The sequence below is a fragment of the Myotis myotis genome, unplaced genomic scaffold (assembly GCF_014108235.1).
Source record: "Myotis myotis isolate mMyoMyo1 unplaced genomic scaffold, mMyoMyo1.p scaffold_m19_p_9, whole genome shotgun sequence".
Lineage (NCBI taxonomy): Eukaryota > Metazoa > Chordata > Mammalia > Chiroptera > Vespertilionidae > Myotis > Myotis myotis.
The window spans coordinates 41,662,141-41,682,249 of NW_023416401.1; the positions used below are offsets into that span (position 1 = coordinate 41,662,141).

General features: G+C 46.6%; 1 protein-coding gene across 1 annotated transcript; it reads right to left on the reverse strand.

Moving 5' to 3' along the window:
* Positions 1–7,608: 7,608 nt before the first annotated feature.
* On the reverse strand, positions 7,609–19,892 carry GALR1 (galanin receptor 1). Its single transcript, XM_036323668.1, has 3 exons — positions 18,666–19,892; positions 15,193–15,258; positions 7,609–7,926 (listed from the first exon to the last, which is right to left on the reverse strand). Exons 1-3 carry the CDS (start codon positions 19,335–19,337, stop codon positions 7,609–7,611), a joined length of 1,056 nt encoding a protein of 351 aa, XP_036179561.1. The 5' UTR covers positions 19,338–19,892.
* Positions 19,893–20,109: the final 217 nt, after the last annotated feature.

Sequence of the window (20,109 nt, forward strand, 5' to 3'; positions counted from 1 at the left end):
CATGGTGTGTAATTCTTTTTAAGCATTGCTGGGTGTTAATCACCAATGTTTTATTGAGGTTTTTCGTGTCTATGTTCATAAGAGAGGTTGGTTGGTAGTTTTCTCTTCTTTATATTACATGTTCTCTATTAATATATACTAAAATTATAATTACTCTTATATGAAATTCCGGTAATTATTTGTGTTTTTAAAAATAACCCTTACACTACAAAAGGTTGGACATTGCTGGGCTAGATAATCATGACTATCTCTTTTCCTTTTACGAAATCATAGTTCAATTCATGAACAATGCTCAGGCATTAGAGGGTGATGGAACGACACATCCTGATGAAAAAGCCAGACATCGATGATTTTAAAAAGCAAGTGGGCATTTGGGGAAGAAAAAAATACTAGTTAACTAAAATGGGGACAATCAGTGTACCTTCAGACATCTTCCCAGTAACATTCAAAATTCTGAGCAGGGTCTAAAAACTTATAATGAAAACAAAGTGCAATAAAATGATTTCATATTTGAGATTGTTTTTCAGGAATCAAGGCAGCAAATGAATCTTCTCAAACATGCAATAAATAACTCAGGAGTATTATGCCTTTGAGACCTTCGGGGGAATAAAATATTATTTGGTCAGATGAGTCCAAATAAAGAGCTCATAAAAGAAAGAATGTAAAAACAACTTATTGGTAAGCAATGTATAAATTTAAATGTAGAATTAAGATTTCTGAAAGAGTTTTCCATGAGAACACAGTCTAAAGCTGAAATGTGTTTATTGGTTTAATCATAATGACCCTAATTCCCTCCAAACTTGCATAATTTTTGTTTTTAACTTATGATGATCAACTCTTTAAAATTTAGTAATTCTTTCTATTTCACTCCATTTTATTTTTTGCCAATCAAATTCAAGTGAAATTAAAGTTAATAATTTTATTTATAAATAATTGGCACATTATGATCCAATATTTCTAAAATGTCTTCTCCCTCCCTCCATCCCTTCTTCTTACCCTTTGTGACTATTTATGTCCATTGGGGAGATACCGTGAATGATATTCAGAAGATGTTGCTAATGGCTATTTCTTAATAATAAAATTTTGGGTGAATGTTTACTTTCTGTTTTTATAATTTCTTATAGTAATTTTGTCATTTTTACAAAAAAATAGGCATGTATTTAAAAACAACAATAGAGAAAATGGAAAAGAAGAGGAAGAAGAAGGAGAAGGGGAAGAGAATAACATTTTTCAAGTATAGTTGTCAAGTTCCCACCACCATGATTCACCCATATTTTCTATAATGGCTCCCAAGAAGAGTCAAACTAATTTAACTCAACAACCTTGCATTATGTTCCTATAATTTGGGAAGTGTTTTATAAAATGGTGCAATTACGCCTTGTTTGAAAATAGCATACTCATAAATAAGAACACTTTGAGCAACAAATTTTATTTTCAATTCAAGAAAATTGGTCCAAGTCACAAATTCCAGCTAGATTTCATGCAGCACTCAGAGGTAGGGTGATTTAGAAGGACTGTAATTGTTACTACATGGATTTATATAACTTCTTAACTTTTGGCTTTTGGCTTTGCAAGTTTACTTGTATTGACACTAAGTTTATACATGACATCCATGCCAAATTTATAGATAATGAGACAAATTTTAGAGAGATAAATCTGAGAGGATGGTTGTAACAGCATCTAGAGTAAAAAGATTCATGCTCAGTGTTATTTACACAGCAGTATTTAAGTAATCACATGAAAAAAATGAAAACATAAAATACATAGATTTTCTTCCTATCTATACTACTACATTATCAGAAGATCTTCAGTTGAAAACCTATAAACACAAATTAAGTTACATTTATCTCTTAGAGATAATAATGTAGTTAAAAATTAGCAGCCACACAGAAAGATATGCACGCATTTATTTAAACATTGAGTTCAAAAATTGACATGTAACAGTTTTGAATACTCTCTTTACCCCTCTACATTTTGGTAGGAATGAAGTGAACGTACAGGTGCTCTTGTCCACCAAGCTATATTTTTAAGGAAAAAATTATGATTATCTCTGAAATCCTTAAATGTAAATTATCAAACTCCTTCACACTCTTGAAAACTCTTAAATTTATGTAGCTGGGTATTATAAGAGCTGAACAGATATTTTATAAATCTGATCAATGTAAACCATAAAAATCTGAATGATTTGGGCTCTCCATCGGCCAATTTTTTTTTCACCAAATCATAGCGGTTTGGAGTTGTAAAGGGCCATCTCTACATGAGTGGTTGTGAACTCAGGTTGTGCACCTGGAGATCTTTTAAAAACATGCCTGAGCTCCAACTCCAAATCAATTAAATCAGGTAGCAATTCTCAACCTGTGGTCCCCAGACCAGCAGCATCTGCATCAGCAAAGAGCTTGTTAAAAATGCAGATGGGTAGGAGGGCGCATCAACTTCCTGAGTCAGAACCTGTGAAAGTGAGGCCTGGCAATCTGTGCTGTAACTGGCTCCTCAGGTGATGCCCTGCTTAGCAAGTGTGAGAACCGTGCTCTCAGGTGAGGGCAGAGCACCTGTGCCTCCTCTCACGCCCCAGTTCATTCACAGGTGCTGTCGGTGTTGAGGCTCGTGCACCCTCTCTGAATCTCTCTTTTACATGTAAGAATACTCAAGGCAGTGTTTCCATAAGCAACTTCCCAACAGAATTGGGGAATGTCCTGATGTCCGTCCCCTTTTTACAACATGCACAGTGTCCTCCTCACCTCGGCAGATGTCACTTGAGAAAGTCGAAGGTTTGTCCCTGACCCCAATGAGCTACGTCATTGAAATTTACTTCTTCAGCTACATCTGCGTGCCAGCTACATTCCCTTTAGAGCAGTGGTTCTCAACCTCATTCCGGAGGACGAGGCCCAGAAATCAGGATTTTAAAAAGATTCCCAGGTGATTCTAATGTGCAGCCAAGGTTGAGAACCACTGCTTTAGAAGGACAGTACCACAGTTTCCATTTTAAACAGTATTTTTTTTTTCATGTCAAGGCTGGGCGGCCCTCATAAAATGTGCCAAACAACAGCTTCACACTGACTTTTTTCTTCTAACAAGACGGGAAGACTTCTACTGAAAATCGATGTAGCCCACACACACCTCTGCTTCCCTGCATCTTTGCTGTCTCTAAATGGAGACACCATCTAACTTTTTGTATTTATGATAGCAAACCACGACAGGACACCTGTTTATAATTCTGATCCTGGTTCTCTGACTTACGGTTATTCGGTGCCTTGGAGCCCCACCTAGATCCCCCCTCTCTCATCACAGACCAGGAAGCTCTGGCCCGGGGATGTCAGGCAGCCCCCTCCCCTGCTGAAATTGGAGAGTGATCCAATATAACTTGGCATGCCTGGAAACCTGTTCCCCGGAAAGCAGGATGAGGTGACTCAACCTAAAGGGACACCAAAACCTTTAGCTTATAGGGTTGGCCCTTCACACAATTGTCTGACTATGGCAAACTCAGCCAACCTTCAAACAGACGCAGAACGGACCGCTAAAGTTAGTATTTCCACAAAGTCTACCAAAGCAAGAAGCTTACTCAGCACCCTCCTCCCACAATGACCCTGTCACCAGGGCCGCACTCGGGACAGAACCCAAGTCCTCGGACGCTCAGGACCAAGGCAGCTGAGCAACGGCGCGTGTGTGTTCAGGACCCAGCAGTGAGAGGCTCCAGCACAGCAGAGGAGAAGGCGCCTGGGGCCTGCTGTATCCCCAAAGGTCTCCTCCCAACAAGGAGGGGCGCCCAGGGGCCCAGGTGGCAGCTGCAGTTAGACAGTGAGGGTGGGGGAACCTGCCAGGGAGGAACCCAGCACCTGGGGTCTGTGGCACCGTCACCATAAACAACACCCTGATGCCTAAGGACACACAACCTGCTCTCCTTACACGAGCTGGCTGTGTGCAGACACAGCTCACACCAAGAAGGCGTCAAGCATCACAATTTGTTCCTTGGGCTCAATTTTTCCACTTCTAGAGGAGAAAATATCAAAATACAGTACCAATTAGAATCAGAAAAAAAACACCATTCTGTAAATTTTTCCTTTCCAAGTAACCATCAGCGTGCTAGGCCACCCACTCTTACTCTACATAGCTTTTTATTTGTATTTTATTTTATTTTTTCCATCACCATTTATTCCCTCTATGACCTCTTCCACCTCCACCCACACCTCATTCCCCAGAAATCACTTGTTGTTAAAACAAACAAGTCATTAAACAAAGTCACTAACATCTACTTGACAAATAACCTAACACCCAACACTTTTTTAATGGCCAAGAGAAATAAAAGCTACTCACAAATGTAAAGCCTGGGGGATATTCTCAACCAGCATAGAGCAAAATTTACAAAATTTAGATGTTTCCAGAGGAAGTAGACATTGATGTATTTACCCAATTTACATGACTGTGGTTTATGTATGTGCATTTAATAAATCCCTTCAAGCAAGAGCATGATGAAGCTAACAATACGTTACTTTCTGGGCATAAGCTGCCGCAACACCAGCATTTCAGAACTTGAGGGAAGGAAACGGATGCTTAGATAAATTGTCTTGTCCTGCTCAGAAGAAGCCTGGCCTTGGGGGTTCAATTAACCCATCAGAATTATCACTGCCTTGTCTCAAAGTATCCAAGATGCCAGGCAAATGCAATCATCCGTGAGATCACAGTGTAAAGCTGAGTCACACGAAGCCTTCGCCCGCGTGACTCATGCAGGTCAGCTGTCAGCCCTCCTCTCGGCTCTAACTCATCCCAGCTGAGGCCGAACAGGAATTTTCCTGTGGTGAGCATCGAGTGAGGAGGTCCAGGTAGAAGCAAGTTGCCACCGAAGCACAAAGAGTTGGGAAGTAGACGAGGAAACTGGTGCTTTACTCCTAATATGTGCAGTACAATTTTGTTAACCGCAAACATATTAACCTAAAATGTGCAGGAAACGGCCCCCACCCACATTGCTGAGCACATGCAAGGTCAGAATAGGAGAGAGAGGATCTCTGTAAGGTGCCTCCTGGGAGCACAGGACCAGAGAGCCTTCCCGGCCTTGTCCCTGTATTCACCGAGGGGAAACGGAAACTGGGGCTTAGTCATGAAACAGCAAGTGCTTGAATATCCCAGAGCCTGTCTCCCTGCGTGGAAGCAAAACACCCTGAAAAATAACTGCTGCTTGGGCACCGAGGCAGCCAAATCTAAGGAGGAACCATCAGTTTTATCTGAAGTTCACTGAAAAGCCAGGTTTTTAAGCAGCAGACGTCAGAGGCACACACAGTTTCTCCCTGAGCCTGGCGGCTGGAAGGAAAAGGGTGTTGGGTGCCTTCTGTCCTTTCTGAGGAAAAAAGGGTGCTTCTGAACGGTCACAGTCACCGCCTTGGGCATTAGGAAGGCAGCCGCCCAGGAAGGGCATGCACGCCTTGGATGCTCCTTGGGAAGAGAAGTCTGTGACAAGTTCTCTGGAAAGCATAGGTTTAGGTCTTTGCAGGACTTAAGTTTTCATCAGGATCAAAATTTGCTATAGAAGTAAACAACCTGAACGCTGAATGAGATGCATGGCCTAAAACGGCGGCAGGCAGGAAGGATATCCTAACTATAAAACGAAGTGACTTGCATCATCACTCAGCGAACTGGGGGTTCGCAGGCCGGTTATGACTTCAGTGCTGAGCCTTTCGCTTTGGTGACACCAATGGGAGGGACTGAAGAAGGCATGGCGTGGGTCAGTGCCTTGTGCTGAAGCATTTTCACTGTGTCTTAGAAACAGAAGCATTTTTTAAAATACTCCCATGGGTGTGTGGGAATCAGAAGAGGAAACAAGGGGACAGACAGCCAGGGCACAGGAAGCTGCTGCCGTCCACGCCGTCCCAGGCCGCCAGCAGCTCTGTGTGCACGGAAGCGGATCCGGTATTTGCAACGTCAAGCTCCACAAACACATGAGGTATCATCGTCGGGATACAATGTTTCTGCCGCTATATTTGAATAAAGTGCAACAAGATTTCCACGCACAGGACTTATGTTGTTCTTTAAAATACTCACATATGCATACACACCACTGCTCTCCCCGGCCAGCAAGCATGAGGCTCACAGTCCCATCTTCTCCAAGGAATTTCTCCGCATCTGTCCAGAGACGTTACAAATGTAAGCACTGTGAGCTGGAGGAACGCAACTCGTGAACATCAGTGGTGAGCTAGAGAAGTCAGCAAGCAAAGACTTACACTGAGTCTGTTTTTGGCCCTAAAATGTGATATTTTACATGGAGTCTTGATTTGACACAGGTGTACCTTACACAAAACCTTTTTTTTTTCATCTTCATGCTTTTGTCTCCTCCTAAAATATATCAAAGTCTTGCATTCAGAAAAATATCTCCTAATATAGGATAACTTGATCTTTTTATACCATTGCCTCATTGTAAACATGAATAGATATGACATTGTCATGAAAACTACATTTGAAACTTGAGTGGTGATGATTTCAACGCCAAATTAACATTTCCAGGGGGAGTAATATGTGGGGTAATTGTGCGATAACATCATTACAATTCAATAAAAAAGCACTTGTTTATACTAGAAAGGATATCCTAGGTATATATCCCTAGTGTTTTCTTCCAACGTTACCTGAGCCGAGCACTCAGCACACTGTCCCCATGCAGCCTGCCCACCCCCTCCTGTGACACATTGAATTCTGACCTCTCTTCGGCCCCTAGAAATTATTACCTACACATCATGCTCACTGACATTTCTTTAATTCTCTCTTTTGAATCGGTTCCATCTAAGGCATAGCTAAGGCCTTGGCCAAGTATATGTACAATTTTAATGTCCAGTTTCATTGTCAAAAACTCATTCACAGCCTCCACTGTTAGCATAGTTGTACTTGGCACTTTTCCCTGAATTTTATTTTTTCAGTCAACTTTACAAAGCCCAGGTTCACAGGATAGGTTTCATGTGACGGGCCAATAGCTCACACCCGAGAGTCACTGCTGAAACACCCCTCTGAGCTCCTGAGACAGACTCAAAGGACCTCGTGGTCACAGCTGGAGGCAGCACACTGTCTGAATTCTGTACGCTGCTCACAACCGGCAGCAAAGGTGACCTGTGCAAATGCACTGGACAAAGTCTGAGCCCCTCTATATAAATGGCCACAAAAATAAGGCAGTGAACATTCTCACTGTCCGTGATCATAACTTAAAATGTTACCCCTTTTCTTAAAACTGAAGAACTAAAGCATAATTTTTTTCTAAATAATTCTGCTTCAAAATATAGATCATAAATATTCCTGACCATACTTAAAGGCTTATTCCTTATTCTATAAAGAATTGAACATTTCTATGGAATTCTATTAAACTTTCATGTCTTAAGAGATTTAAAACAAGGCAGCATTTTCTTTTCCTTTTTAGAAGTAGAATTTTTAAATAAAATAAAATTTGGAAATAATTTCCTCTAGACCTAGGGATTTCCTAAATGAATCAAAGTACTTTTTAAGGAATTTAACCAAAACAATGTGAATTGTTGCTAAGGTAACAGGTACAGCCTTCCTAAACCTCCCCCACCCCCTTGTGTTTTTACGTGCCTGGTCCACATGGGGAAAACACGACGTGAGGCCCACACGCACCTTTCTTCACACATGCGTGCAGTTGGTGGATGGTGGGGTGTCCAATCGACTTCTGTTTTCTTTGGTGTCGCTGAGGGAGGACTCGCTGCGCACCCGACACTTGAACACCTGCTTGTAGGCCTTCCTGAAGTTCTCGGAGAGGAAGGCATAGATGATGGGGTTCACGGAGGAGTTGCTGTAGGCCAGGCAGTGCGCCACGATGCGGAAGAGGAAGGAGGCGGGCGTCAGCGGGAAGACCCCAAACTCGACCCACAGGTGGATGACGTGGTGCGGCAGCCAGGAGATCCCGAAGACCACGACCACCACCAGGACTGTCTGTGCTGTCTGGGGGCAAGGAGGGGGGGTGGGGCGGGAGGAAGACATCTCAGTCCCAACAGGAAAGAACCAAGCATTGCAAACACATCCTAAGATAATTTCATGACTCTTCCCATGGGATCCAATAGATACTAAATCTGTGCTAAGCATTGACCTTCAGTTCACAGACTGGTTTTGTTCAAACTTCTCCAGGACCCGGCATGGCCTGGCGCAGAAATAACTTAGCCATGTGTGTGAAGGGCGTGGAGGATGGGACTGGTGCTTAGGTCATAGGAATAGAAAGGTCTAGAGATTCAACATGGTCCCTTCAAAACCTTCAGCACTGAGCTGCGAGGCAGCTCAGGTGAGCCATGGAGCCTGCCCCGAGCAGTGGTCTCCCCAGAGATGCAGATGTTTAGTTCTCCTCCTCAAACTTTGGCAAGTTAAGGACACGAGTAGGTTCCAGAGACCGTGTGGGTTTCAGTCTGCACAGCAATGAGCCCACTTGCTGGCACTGTAACCCTTCCTGTGCGCCCAACCCAGCAACACCCAGAGGCAGGGTCCCTGTGTGTGAGTGAGGGGGTGTCTACGGAGCAGGGATGAGAGGTCCTCCCCATAGGACCTCGGCAGGGCTGGGCCTCCCTGCCTGCCCTCCGTCCCCTCCTGCCTCCCTCTGCACACTGCATTGGAGACACTCACATCACCTCCTCCAGGGCTGCAAACCCAGGGGTCAAGCCCTGGGCCACTAGCCCTGTGATTCCGCCCCACTGGTTCAGACATGCTGAAAGGCAACAACTACGGAGCTGCTGTGTTAAGCTGACACTCCATCTCTAGGATTCAGTCAGACATGGTGATCTACTGATATTTTTTAAACTATAAAACGCAAAGCAATCAGCTGGTTCCTTCCTTCAAGGGTGGTCTCCTCCACCGAGTGAAGCTCAGGAAGCAGCAGGGCCTCGCCATCTAATGGCGACAGCAGAAACAGGGCCGCGAGGACAGCACTGAGGACTGTGTGACCCGCTGAGGTCACTCCCCATCTGCCCCCTGCTCCCCCAGGGATCACCAGCTGTCAATGAAAGAACTGAGACTCAGAATGGTGAAGACAAGTGCCTGGTGTCCCATGGCTACACGCAAAGTGAGAGCTAGAAGCCAGGTCCCAGTGACCCCAAAGCCATGCCCTGAATGTCTGAGACACAGGCAGGAACTGCTCTGAACTCCTAGCCACCATCAACCGCCTCCCACCAGTCTGCCTGTTGGTGGTGATGTGGGCAATAAAAACACTCACAGGAGACAGCAGCCATAGGTCCCCTCACTGACCATCCCGGGACATCCCCCAGTTCATGTCACCAGGGAGTCTCCGCCTCATGCGGAGAAAGGCTAAGGACATGAGAGGTGCATACTTTCAGCCCCTTGCCTGAAAGTGGCCTCTCTTTTTTCTCAGGTTATTCCAGGTTGAAATAGTTTAAGAGTGTGATTCAGTTTGTGGGAGGGACTAGGAACATTGGACCACTGGCCTCCCCACACATCTCAGACCAAGAAGGCATAGGGGACACATTTCCATCTCCCAGTGAGGACACGAGAGTGCGTGGAAGATTCACCTGCCGGCCACCTGTCCACCTCCTCTCCTATACAGGAATAATCGTGACAAAAACTGATGAATGTGGGAAAGAAAGTGGAGAGGAAACCAGACAGAGAGAAGGAAGAAGGTGAGAACAACATATGGAGCTTTATTTGTCTAATAGCCCCACACGGGAGAAAGAATGAGACCCAAGAAAGTGATTTCATGACCAAGGAATCACGGTTACACCACAAATTCCTCCGTGTGGGAAAGGGGGACCCCACATCTCTGCACTGTGGGGACATTCCCACGTGACAAAATGACTTTTCTATTACTTGTCATGCGTTAGAATCTCACTATTCTAGGAAACAACACCCAGAATGCAGCAGGGAAGACACCGACTTTGTCAGCAGACTGGGGCAGAGGTGGTAGAGGTGACCATCAGAGTTCAGGTCAAAGCCAGGACAAGCGCAGGGGTCAGAGGGCAGGAGATGAGAGTTAAGCTCACTATCAAAGGGCCATGGATTGTGCAGAAGTACTGACTGATCAGGCATAACCTGGCTGTGGGACCTGAAACATGACATAAACCCCCCCCGGGCCTGGACTTCCTCATCTGGGCCTCAGAGTCACCTGACCACAGGTTTTCACAGGTGGCAGGATTAGATGTCACTGCAGGAGGCACAAAGCAAACAAGTGATAGGCTCAGGTGCATTAGGGGACCATCTGCTCTCCATCCATTTCTCCCTCAGTGCAGAAGACACTGGTTCCCAGATCACTGAGCCAAAACCACCTAGAGGTCCTTCTACCTGCAAATCACCTTTCTTCCTAAGAAAACAAGAGCATCTCTACTTCACAGAACAGATGCCCTCTGGATCTCGCCTCTGGCTTCTGTTAGGGAGTGTCTGCCAAGTACCAAGCTTCGGGCAGGAGGAGAGCCAGCAGCTCATGGATTGGCAACTAGGGTTGGAGGACCCACCAGGAAATGCAGTGCCTCTCACTGTGCATTTGGTCATTCAAAATTTACCTTTTTACTATTCGTAATCCCTGATCTGTTCAGAACTACGAGATCAACCTGTAGCCTTCAAATGAGACTGGGTTACAATTTGCAATATAATATCAGGAAAGAACACTTAGTGGGCACTTTCATAGACTGTGTCATTTATCTAAGGCTGTTCCCAAAAGAGTTAACTAGACTGCTCCCCACTAAGCATCGCGGGGCTTCTCTATGTTCCCCATCTCACAAGCATCTCAGCCCGTCAGAGGTGAAGTTGTGTTGGCCGGGGCACAGACAGTATCCTGGCAGTTCCCAGGCGACTCCAGGTCAGCCCAGCAATGTTAACTCCAGCAAATGCACGTGTGCACCCTTGGACACAGCATGTTGTTCATCCATGTGGGCCATTGGACACAGCACATGGTTCATCTTTGTGGGCCCTTGGACATGGTTGTCTCATGTCTCCCTTGCACAGAGGGTCCTAGCCCTCCAAGCCCAAGGGGCTGAGAAGCTGGGCGAGGGAGAGGGTAGAAGGGGGGATATGAGTATAGGGAAGAAGCCCCCACATGTGGGCAGAACACCATCCTTCACTGACTACTTCTTTCCATGCTGGCTGGACATGAACGATCCAGTCAGAACAGTGCTGTACCAACCACCAAGCTGGGGCTGAGAAAGATGGACACGCTCTTCCCTGCCAGGGCATGGCTCCTACATCTGGGCCTCAACCCCACGGCTCAGGAAGTTTCTAAACATCTCAGGTGTTTGAAGAACCACTGATAAAGACCACAACAAAAGAAAATCGTCTTGCCGAAACCGGTTTGGCCCTGCGGACTGAAGGGTCCCGGGTTCGATTCCGGTCAGGGGCATGTGCCTGGGTTGCAGGCACATCCCCGGTGGGGGATGTGCAGGAGGCGGCTGATCGATGTTTCTCTCTCATCGATGTTTCTGACTCTCTGTCTCTCTCCCTTCCTCTCTGTAAAAAATCAGTAAAATATATAAAAAATAGAAAAGAAAAGAAAAAGAAAATCGTCTTGCCCACTTCTAGTTAAAGGTGAAGTTGTTTCCTCAATGTTCACCACCTCTGATTCTATGCACACACACACACACACACACACACACACACACACACACACACACTGTATTCTCCCCAGAAAGACTTGGAAAAGCTGCTTCCTCTCTTTCCCTTTGAAATGTCAGGCTGTTGGGAAAGAATGCCCTTCTATGGATAATGGGGGTGATTTCTTAAAATTTCTTACAGGGCTTTTCTTCATTTCCTACAGCATCGGCCTGAATGAGAGACAGAGTCGAGCCTGGTGTATGTACCACTGTGCTCAGCAGTCCACGCAGAGTGTGGAATCCCAGCCCAGGGCCACCGTCTGCAGGTTATCCTGAGCCTATACACTGACTTCTCCACGGGGGGGTGGGACCTTGCTAGCCTGGTTTCTTTTTGCTCCTTAGGCTGAAAGTATCTGAAAAACATTCATCGCTCATCTTCCTGGGAGGTGCTCTTTTTCAAGTCATCGTAGATGTCTGTTTTTTTCTTCAAAGAATTTTGCTCAGAATATGTCTAATGGAACTAGGCTGGGTAGAAAACAAAAAGTAGCTAAAAGATGAGAATGATGAAAAACATGATATGATTGTATAAATGACAGTCGAAGAGCTCGCTAAATACTTCCAGCCAGAGGGGGAAGCGACAGTGAAAGAACCCAGTGGCTGACATGGTGTCGAGAGGACCCCTGTTCCAGGTTCCTCCTGGCCGTGACCAACCCATATGATGTCTGTCCCATTCTGATGGTTTGCAATGGCTATTCCAGAGCTCATCTTAGTATCTGACCAGCCTGTGGCAGAAAGCATTCCCCTATGTCTAGCTGGCTCCATTGCAGGGCTCTATGCTGTCATTGCTATTATTCCTGCAGTGAAAATTACATCCTCCTTCTGTATTTCCCCCCAAACATGGAGGACAGCTGTTTAGGGGATCCCTGTGTGGATGGATACAGCTCAGAGATAGGAAGCTGGACTTAGCCACAGAGAGCAGGGACTGGGAACAGGTGAAGCTGAAGTGAGGAGCTGTCACCATCCGAGCCCCATGGAGCCATTGTCCAGCAGGCACTGTGCGGAGGCCTGGGGGCAGGCAGCCCATCTGTTCCCTGCCTTCGGGAACTTCCCATCGAGCCTGGCTGTCCACCCCAGACCTCCCTCTTCTCCCTCCTCTCTCCACCCTCTTCTTAACCTCCCCTGAACCTCTCTGCTCTCTCTTTCTTAGACACATACACACACGCACGTACCATGCTTTATTTGTTCTATGCAAACAAGGAGGCAATTAAATATATCAAAAGAGATCTTCTGACATCTGTTCAGAGGCTATTAAGGGTCAGAGGCTGTGAGAATGGAAGAGAAACTCTGCCTCCCTTCTCCAAATACTGAAACCCTCTCCTAGGATAAGAATTACATACACACACTTATATAATACACACACATACACACATATACACGTGCACATTATACACACACACACACACACACATTAAACGAAGTAACTATTAAACTAGTTGCTAATCTTTAGGCCTTTTTATTGTAATATAAAACAGAAGTTTTTCTTGTCATTTCTTATAAGACCTGTTCTCATTCTTTTAAACCACTGTGTTCTTCTCTGGGACTTTCACAGTTTTTCTCCAACACTTTTCAAATACAGGATCTAAAATCACCATTGCATGCCGATAGGATCTAGCTAACCTTAAAGAAATGCTTGATTTCATTCCTGTTGCTGGGCACAAAATCTCGCGCATCAGTGACAATCTGTATCATGTATGAGCAGCATCACCTCCTGGAAGTTCAGCCAGCATCCCCCCTCCCAGGGCCCTTAGGTGGACAAGGCTCATCCCTGTCCCTCTGCAGGGTCGGAGCCCATGGTCACTTGGTCCTGTGCAGGGAAGAGCTCTGCAAATAACCATCCAAGGGCAAGTCTAACAATCCTTAATGGTTTTTAATGCATCCTTTTCTTGGAGAGGAGGAGTGTGGCTCAGAGGGGAAACTAAGAGATAGATTAAAAACTGGGATATCTCCAGCATAACAAGGTCTCACTGAGCACAGGCAGGAAACACCCACTCCACACCACCCCACACTTTTAAGCTGCTGTGCAGACGGGTCCACATGTTGGAACAAGCCTGTGTGACTGATGGCTGCCCGAACACAAGGACAAACACTGGAAGGGGCACTAAGACAGGCCTGCCGTCCATGCTGTGCCTTTCACTGTGAGTTGCTTCTCCTAAAAATTATCTGGCTGTATTTCAAATGCAAGCTGGATTGTGGCTTTTAAACCAATTGTCTAGCATTTCTATCCATCACCTTTGGGAACAGATGTATGTTTCCTACATCATCGCTTATCAACAAGAAAAGTCCAGAAGAGCTGTGCTTTACTTAGGTCGGAGTTTAAAAAATAAATGTGATTAAAGTATAATTTCTGCAAATTACGTGTCATTCATCACAATAAATATTTAGAAGGAAAAACAACGTATTTTAAGATGTTATGTCTAATATTTAAGGATAGCAATGTCTGTTTATAATCTCCTCTCCCCTAATCATACTGTCTAATAATCTCATTCTATTTTCTAAAATTAGACAGTATACAGATGTTTTCTGAGTGAGAGTTAAATTAACCCTGATTTGTAAAATAGCTTTTTCCTCAAAATGTAAAATGTCAAAAATAGCAGATGTTAGACAGGTTATCATTACTCAGTTTAGACAGGATTCACCTGATAAGAAAGTCATTAAAAATGGGACCTGGCTGAGGTGGCTCAGTGGTTGAGCTCTGACCTATGAACCAGAAGGTCATGGTTCAATTCCTTGTCAAGGGCACATGCCCGGGTTGTGGGCTTGATCCTCAGTAGGGGGCATGCTGGAGGCAGCCAATCAACGATTTTTCTCTCTCATCATTGATATTTCTATCTCTCTCTCTCCCCTGCCCTTCCTCTCTGAAATCAATTAAAAAAAAATTTTTTTTAAATGGGTAGAATCCCCCTCAGGGCCTCCTTCCAGTTGTAAGTCTCCTCCCAGGGCCAACATCAGCATAGGTCTAAGAGGGACAGAGAGCAACAGTATCTGCTCATGGGCTTAAGGGACAGATTCCCTCCAAAGACAGGCAAGCCAGGGCCTTCTGGGGTCACGCCAGAGATGGGAAATACACAATAAAATGACTATAGATCATGCAAATTTTGGATGTGGTAATTCTACTACACTCAATCCCAATCAAGCTTGAACACAGCTCCTCCGGAGGCTCAGAACCCCAAACCTCTATCTACATTTTAATGCAGCAAAATAGTTACCTCATGGCCCTCAAGACCTGACCTTGTGTCTACACTCTACACCTAACAGTAAGAGCTTCCCTTCAAACACCTGTTCTTAGGAACTGAAGTTTCACAGGCATTGAGTGGATATGAGGATAAGGAAGAATAAAAACAGTCCTGGCTGGTTTGGCTCAGTGGATAGAGCATCAGCCTGTGGACTGAAGGATTCCGGGTTTGATTCAGGTCAAGGGCACATGCTGGGTTGCAGGCTCGATACCCAGTAGGGGGTGTGCAGGAGGCAGCCGATCAATGATTCTCTCTCATCATTGACATTTCTATCTCTCTCTCCCTCTCCTTTCCTTTCTAAAATCAATAAAAATATATTTAAACAATATTTTTTTAAAATAAAAATGAACACAAAGCTGTAAACAGCAACATAAATAATATAGATTTGTGAATATTACCTTTTTCTTCGATGCCTCTGACTTCTTCGACATGTTCTTCAAGTTTTTATGCAAATGATTAAGGACCTGAAAAACACACACTAATGAAATCGGTTTGCCTCATATCCCATAATTCACTGTCTCTTTGCATTGGCAATTCTTGGCACTCTGAAAGAGTAACACCACTATTTACAAAATCATTCAAATTGAAATGCACATAAGGTGATAATGTAATGATGATTGTGAATTGCCTACTGCATCCGTATCCAGGTGCAGACCGTGGTCAGAGCGCCTGATACAGAGCGTTCCTGTGCAAGTGGCTCTAGGGTTTTGTCCAAAAAGAGCCACACCACTACCCACCCTTGTTGGTCCACCTTCAACCTGGATCTCCCCCAAGGTTCTCCATCCTCACCATCCTCAGGTCCCCATACACGTCGGACACGGTGTTAAATCCTAGATATGCACAAAAGCTAGAGGTCTGTCACTCTTTGCTCTTTGCCACCTGTCTTCGCTACAAGTATCCTTAAAGCAAATTCCTACCCATCAGGCCTCCTTTCATTCTTTATTCAAATCATAATCACTGTGCTGAGCTGTGAAACAACCCACACTTGGAGAATTCAGCCTCACTCACAATCCATACACTATCAGCGAGGTCTGACAATCAATGCCCTGTCAGAAGTCTCCTTGGGAGACATGGGTTTCCTTCATCAGAGAAACTGTCTTTGTCTTCTCTTGCCAGTGTGGCAGACAGGAGAAACAATTTGGAACATTTGCCTTACATAGTACAGGAGTTGCCAGCAGGCCCATGCAAGACAGGTGTGGGAACTACTTTCATATCCCATCTGAGCGGAAATCTAAGGAAAACTGGCCTCTGGTTGACTAAGGGCTTTAGACTGTCCATCAGTTGCTGAGTGAGTCTCTCCAAGAACTCCACCACATTCCAGCCGCATCTTCATTTCCCTCTGGCACTGCAGCATGGAAATAATTTAATCAAATTGGACTTATTGCCAAAGCCCACCCCATGAACTAGATGCAGACTTCTAGGTGATCAGTCACACCTAACAGAAAAGCACAGGATTTATCAACCAAACTTGGGGCCCTGCACTGGTTAAGCTGTCACTGGGGTGTGAATTTCTGGCAGCAGATCCCCAGCTTTGCTAAAACACTTCCCATTTCCTACAGTGGTTTAGCATCATCTATGAGACAAGACTTTCACCTGCTAGAGTAGCATTGGGATCACCCTCACTACGTTGCAATGGATTGGGTTACTGTTCTGCCAGTGGAAATCATGGTACCAAAAATTGGATGGAACAAGATTTTGCAGAAGTAAATGAGAAAGTCTTTCAAGGGGGGGAGGTAAGAGCCGGAAGCAGGATGCTGCCTGGAGAGGACTGGCCTGGAGAAGTTCCTTGGTAGCAGCCTCCCCAGCAGGAGGCCACAGGAAGACACTGGTCACTGAGGACAAGGGATAAGAAGAGGAACAAAGAAGAGGCAGCAAAACAAAATCAGGGGGGGAACCTGGAGAGGAAGTCCAAACAGAAATGTCAAATGTTATCTGCTTCCTAATGCTGTTCGGGGGTCTGTTCAACAAACTATGGGATGACATTTCAGTAACACCTAAGGAGTGTTGTTGAGTAGTTCATGGAGAAAAAAACCCAACTGTACTGTTCCTAGCTCTGTGTTGCTTTAGGGGTCTATGCTATGTGCACATATTAATGTATTCTGATGCATCACAGTGAAGGTTTGCCATAAAAAGAGAAAGAATGTAGGTGTCATGATGGGTTGCTAAGACCTTTCTTTAGGAGTAATGATGATGTCATGGTGGCATCTCTGCATTGTTCTATGCACTTAGAAGTGTGTGTAGGAAGCATATACTCAAACCCGAGCCAAGCTCATCATGGGCATCAGATACATCTGGGGGTGTGGAGGCACTTGGCGGGGTGAGCATGTCACCAGTAATGAATGTCTGAACTCAACATTCAGGTAGCAAAATCCTTAACTGAAGAGTTTACACTTGATGGTTGAACTAAAGAAAAACAACTTGACATTATATATTATCTCCATCTGTTTGAGCATGAAGTGAATTTGCTTAATTACATTGAATTCAAAAGATGATTTAGACTTATGCTTAAAAGCAAACTATTCCCATATTTAAAAATATCCCTATGACCATGTGTTTATTGAATTTTTAAAAATCATTTTCAAACTTTGCTCTATGAAATACATGTAGCCTAATTTATTCCTAGAAGCTTACCTAGTCATTTCCATTAAGAAGACCTAAAAACTTCTGGTCAATGAAGAGATTACGCTTCAGTTCTAATCTATGTAATTACGAATTAAGAGGCACATGTGTGAACCCCTCTTGTCCCAGGCATCATGTCTCCAAGGTCCTCACCACTGTCCCCTCCCTCAGAGGACAGGGAATCCCTACATTGAAATCCTTCCTGAACCATTTGCCAGCTTCCTGATTTGAGTCAGTTGCTTCATTCCTCCAAAACCCCTTTCCTTTATCAATAAAACAGGGGCCAGAGCTCCAGCCTGGGGGTTAAATGATCCAGGGCACATGTCAGGCTGCTGTGCTGTGCAGCGGGAGCTCTGCTCTCTATTAGCAGAAGCCCGTGAGTAAGCCAGCCATTTGCCAAAGAGCTAAGCTAGAGTTCTTTCCTAAATTCCCTAATCCTTTCATGCAGGCCATTTTTTCAAATAATGTCCAAAACTATCCCCATTCAGAACAGACATAACTCTGCTTGGATGGTAGGGGGAAGGAAACAAACAAAATCCAGGTGGCTTATATTAAATGTTGTTGCTGGGAATAATACTTTCTGAACTGAATAAAATTATTGCTGTACATCATCTGGTTATTCATGGCACCAAAGATGTCTCTGGAGACTCAGTCAGGACTCTGTGAAGAAATACCGCTTCCCCACTGGGTTTATAAGGCTAAACTTCTGTGTGAAATAAAATATGAAGTTCTGTCCCCAGGGCAATGGCTTTACAGAGCCAGGTCCCGTCCAGCCTCCCTCGTGGGAGTCACCTCCTCATGTCCCAACTGAGTGCTAGGCAGTGAGCCCCGCCACCCTGGCAAAAGGCCCACAGCCTCAGAGTGACGAGTGCCCCCTGGGACTGCAGTCTCAGGCAGGCTGTCCAGGTTTGAGGAGCTAAATCTGAGCAGATATCCCTGTACCTAGAAGCTGGGGCTGAGCCTGCCTGTCAGCTGCCAGGACAACCTGAGGTTGCAGGAGGCCACGCCCTGAGAGTAAGTGGGACTCTGGGAAGTGAAGTGCAAACTTTCCCAGCGTCCCCCAAACTCCAGGTAACTTTCTCCACATCAAACCAGCAAAGCTGTGGTGGAGACAGGGACCAGGGCAAAACGGTGGAGGCCGCTGTGGGGCTTGGAAAGGGGTGAGGGACACGCAGAGAAGCCCCAGGGCCCTCACACCCCAGACCCTGCAGCCAGCTGCACCACCCTCTAAACCCCCCCCCCCCATGCCCACCTTGGCATAGCAGAAGCAGATGAGCAGCAGTGGCAGCAGGTAGCCAAAGATGAAGGTGCACACCACGTAAGCCTTCTTATGGCGCTGGTCGGGCCATTGATCCCAGCAGAAGGTCAGGTTGCCATTGTCAGACTCCCGGTGGAAGAGGCGCTGGTAGTAGGCCACTGGCGAGGCCATGGCAATGGACAGCGCCCAGATCAAGCCCATGCCCAGCAGCGCGTTGCGGGACACCCTCAGGGAGGAGGAGCGCCGGGAGTGCACAATGGCCACATACCGGTCCACCGACATCGCGACCAGAGTGAAGATGCTGACCAGCATGGAGACAGTGAAGAAGTAGTGGGTGAACTTGCAGATGAAGGCGCCCAGCACCCAGGTGGGCAGCGCGTAGACCGTGGCCTGGAAGGGGATGCAGAAGAGCAGGTAGGCCAGGTCGGCGATGCTCAGGTTGAGAATGAACAGGTTGGTGGTGCTGCGCGGCTTGCCGGGCTTGCTGCGCGCCATCACTGTGATCACCAGGCTGTTGCCCAGCACGCCCAGCGCGAAGATCAGGCCGAACACCACCAGCGTGATGAAGTTCTCCACGCCAACGCCGAAGAGCGGCGGCGGGTCCGGGGCGGGGGGCTGGGGGCCGCTCACGTTCCCCTCGCTGAGGTTCCCGGCCACCAACTCCATGACCTGCGGGGGCGCCCGGGCGCGCTGGTGAGGGCTGCCTGCCAGGGACAGGGGTGCCAGGGGGCTCCCTCCTGGGACCCAGCCCCGAGCTCAGAGTGCCCGTTTCCCAGCCTGAGCAAACCTGGCGGCCACGCGCCTGGGCGGCTGTGCCTAGCGGCGCTGTCTTTGGGCGGGTCTGTCTGAGTGCTGGACCTTCCCGGGCATAAGCGGCGGTCCCGAGAGCTCAGGGAACCCCTCCCCGGACGCCTCAGCCCGCCGCGCGGACTCTGAGCAGGGGAGGGAGGACCTGCGGTGCAGCCTAGGAGGTGGAGAGAGCCCTCTCCGCGCTTTACCTGCTCCGGATCCCTGCGACCGATTCCCTCGCTCCGGGGGTGGCTTCCCGCCACACCTGTTGCTCTGAGCCGCTCTCTTCCCCAGCGCACCAGCGGCTGTGCTGTGTGCGCACAGAACTCCTCGCGGTTCCTGGAGAGGGCTCCCCACGACTCCCAACCGATTCCACTCCCAGCTGTTGCCAGGGTCCCAAGTCGCCAACAGAGCCAGCGCTCTTTCTGCGCTTTCCAGGCAGTTGGCAGTAGGGAGCTCGGGTCTGTTGCAAATGAGAGGCAGTGCGGACACTGCCAGGACAAATCCGCGCCCCTGGGAGCCTCCCTGCCCCCGGAAGTCACCGCCCAGGGACTACTAGACCAATCCTAAAGGGTGGGTCCCCGCCCACCTCCTCACTGGAATCAGACGCCCTCTGCAAGGTGCTAACCAGCCTTAGTCCAGCAAAAGG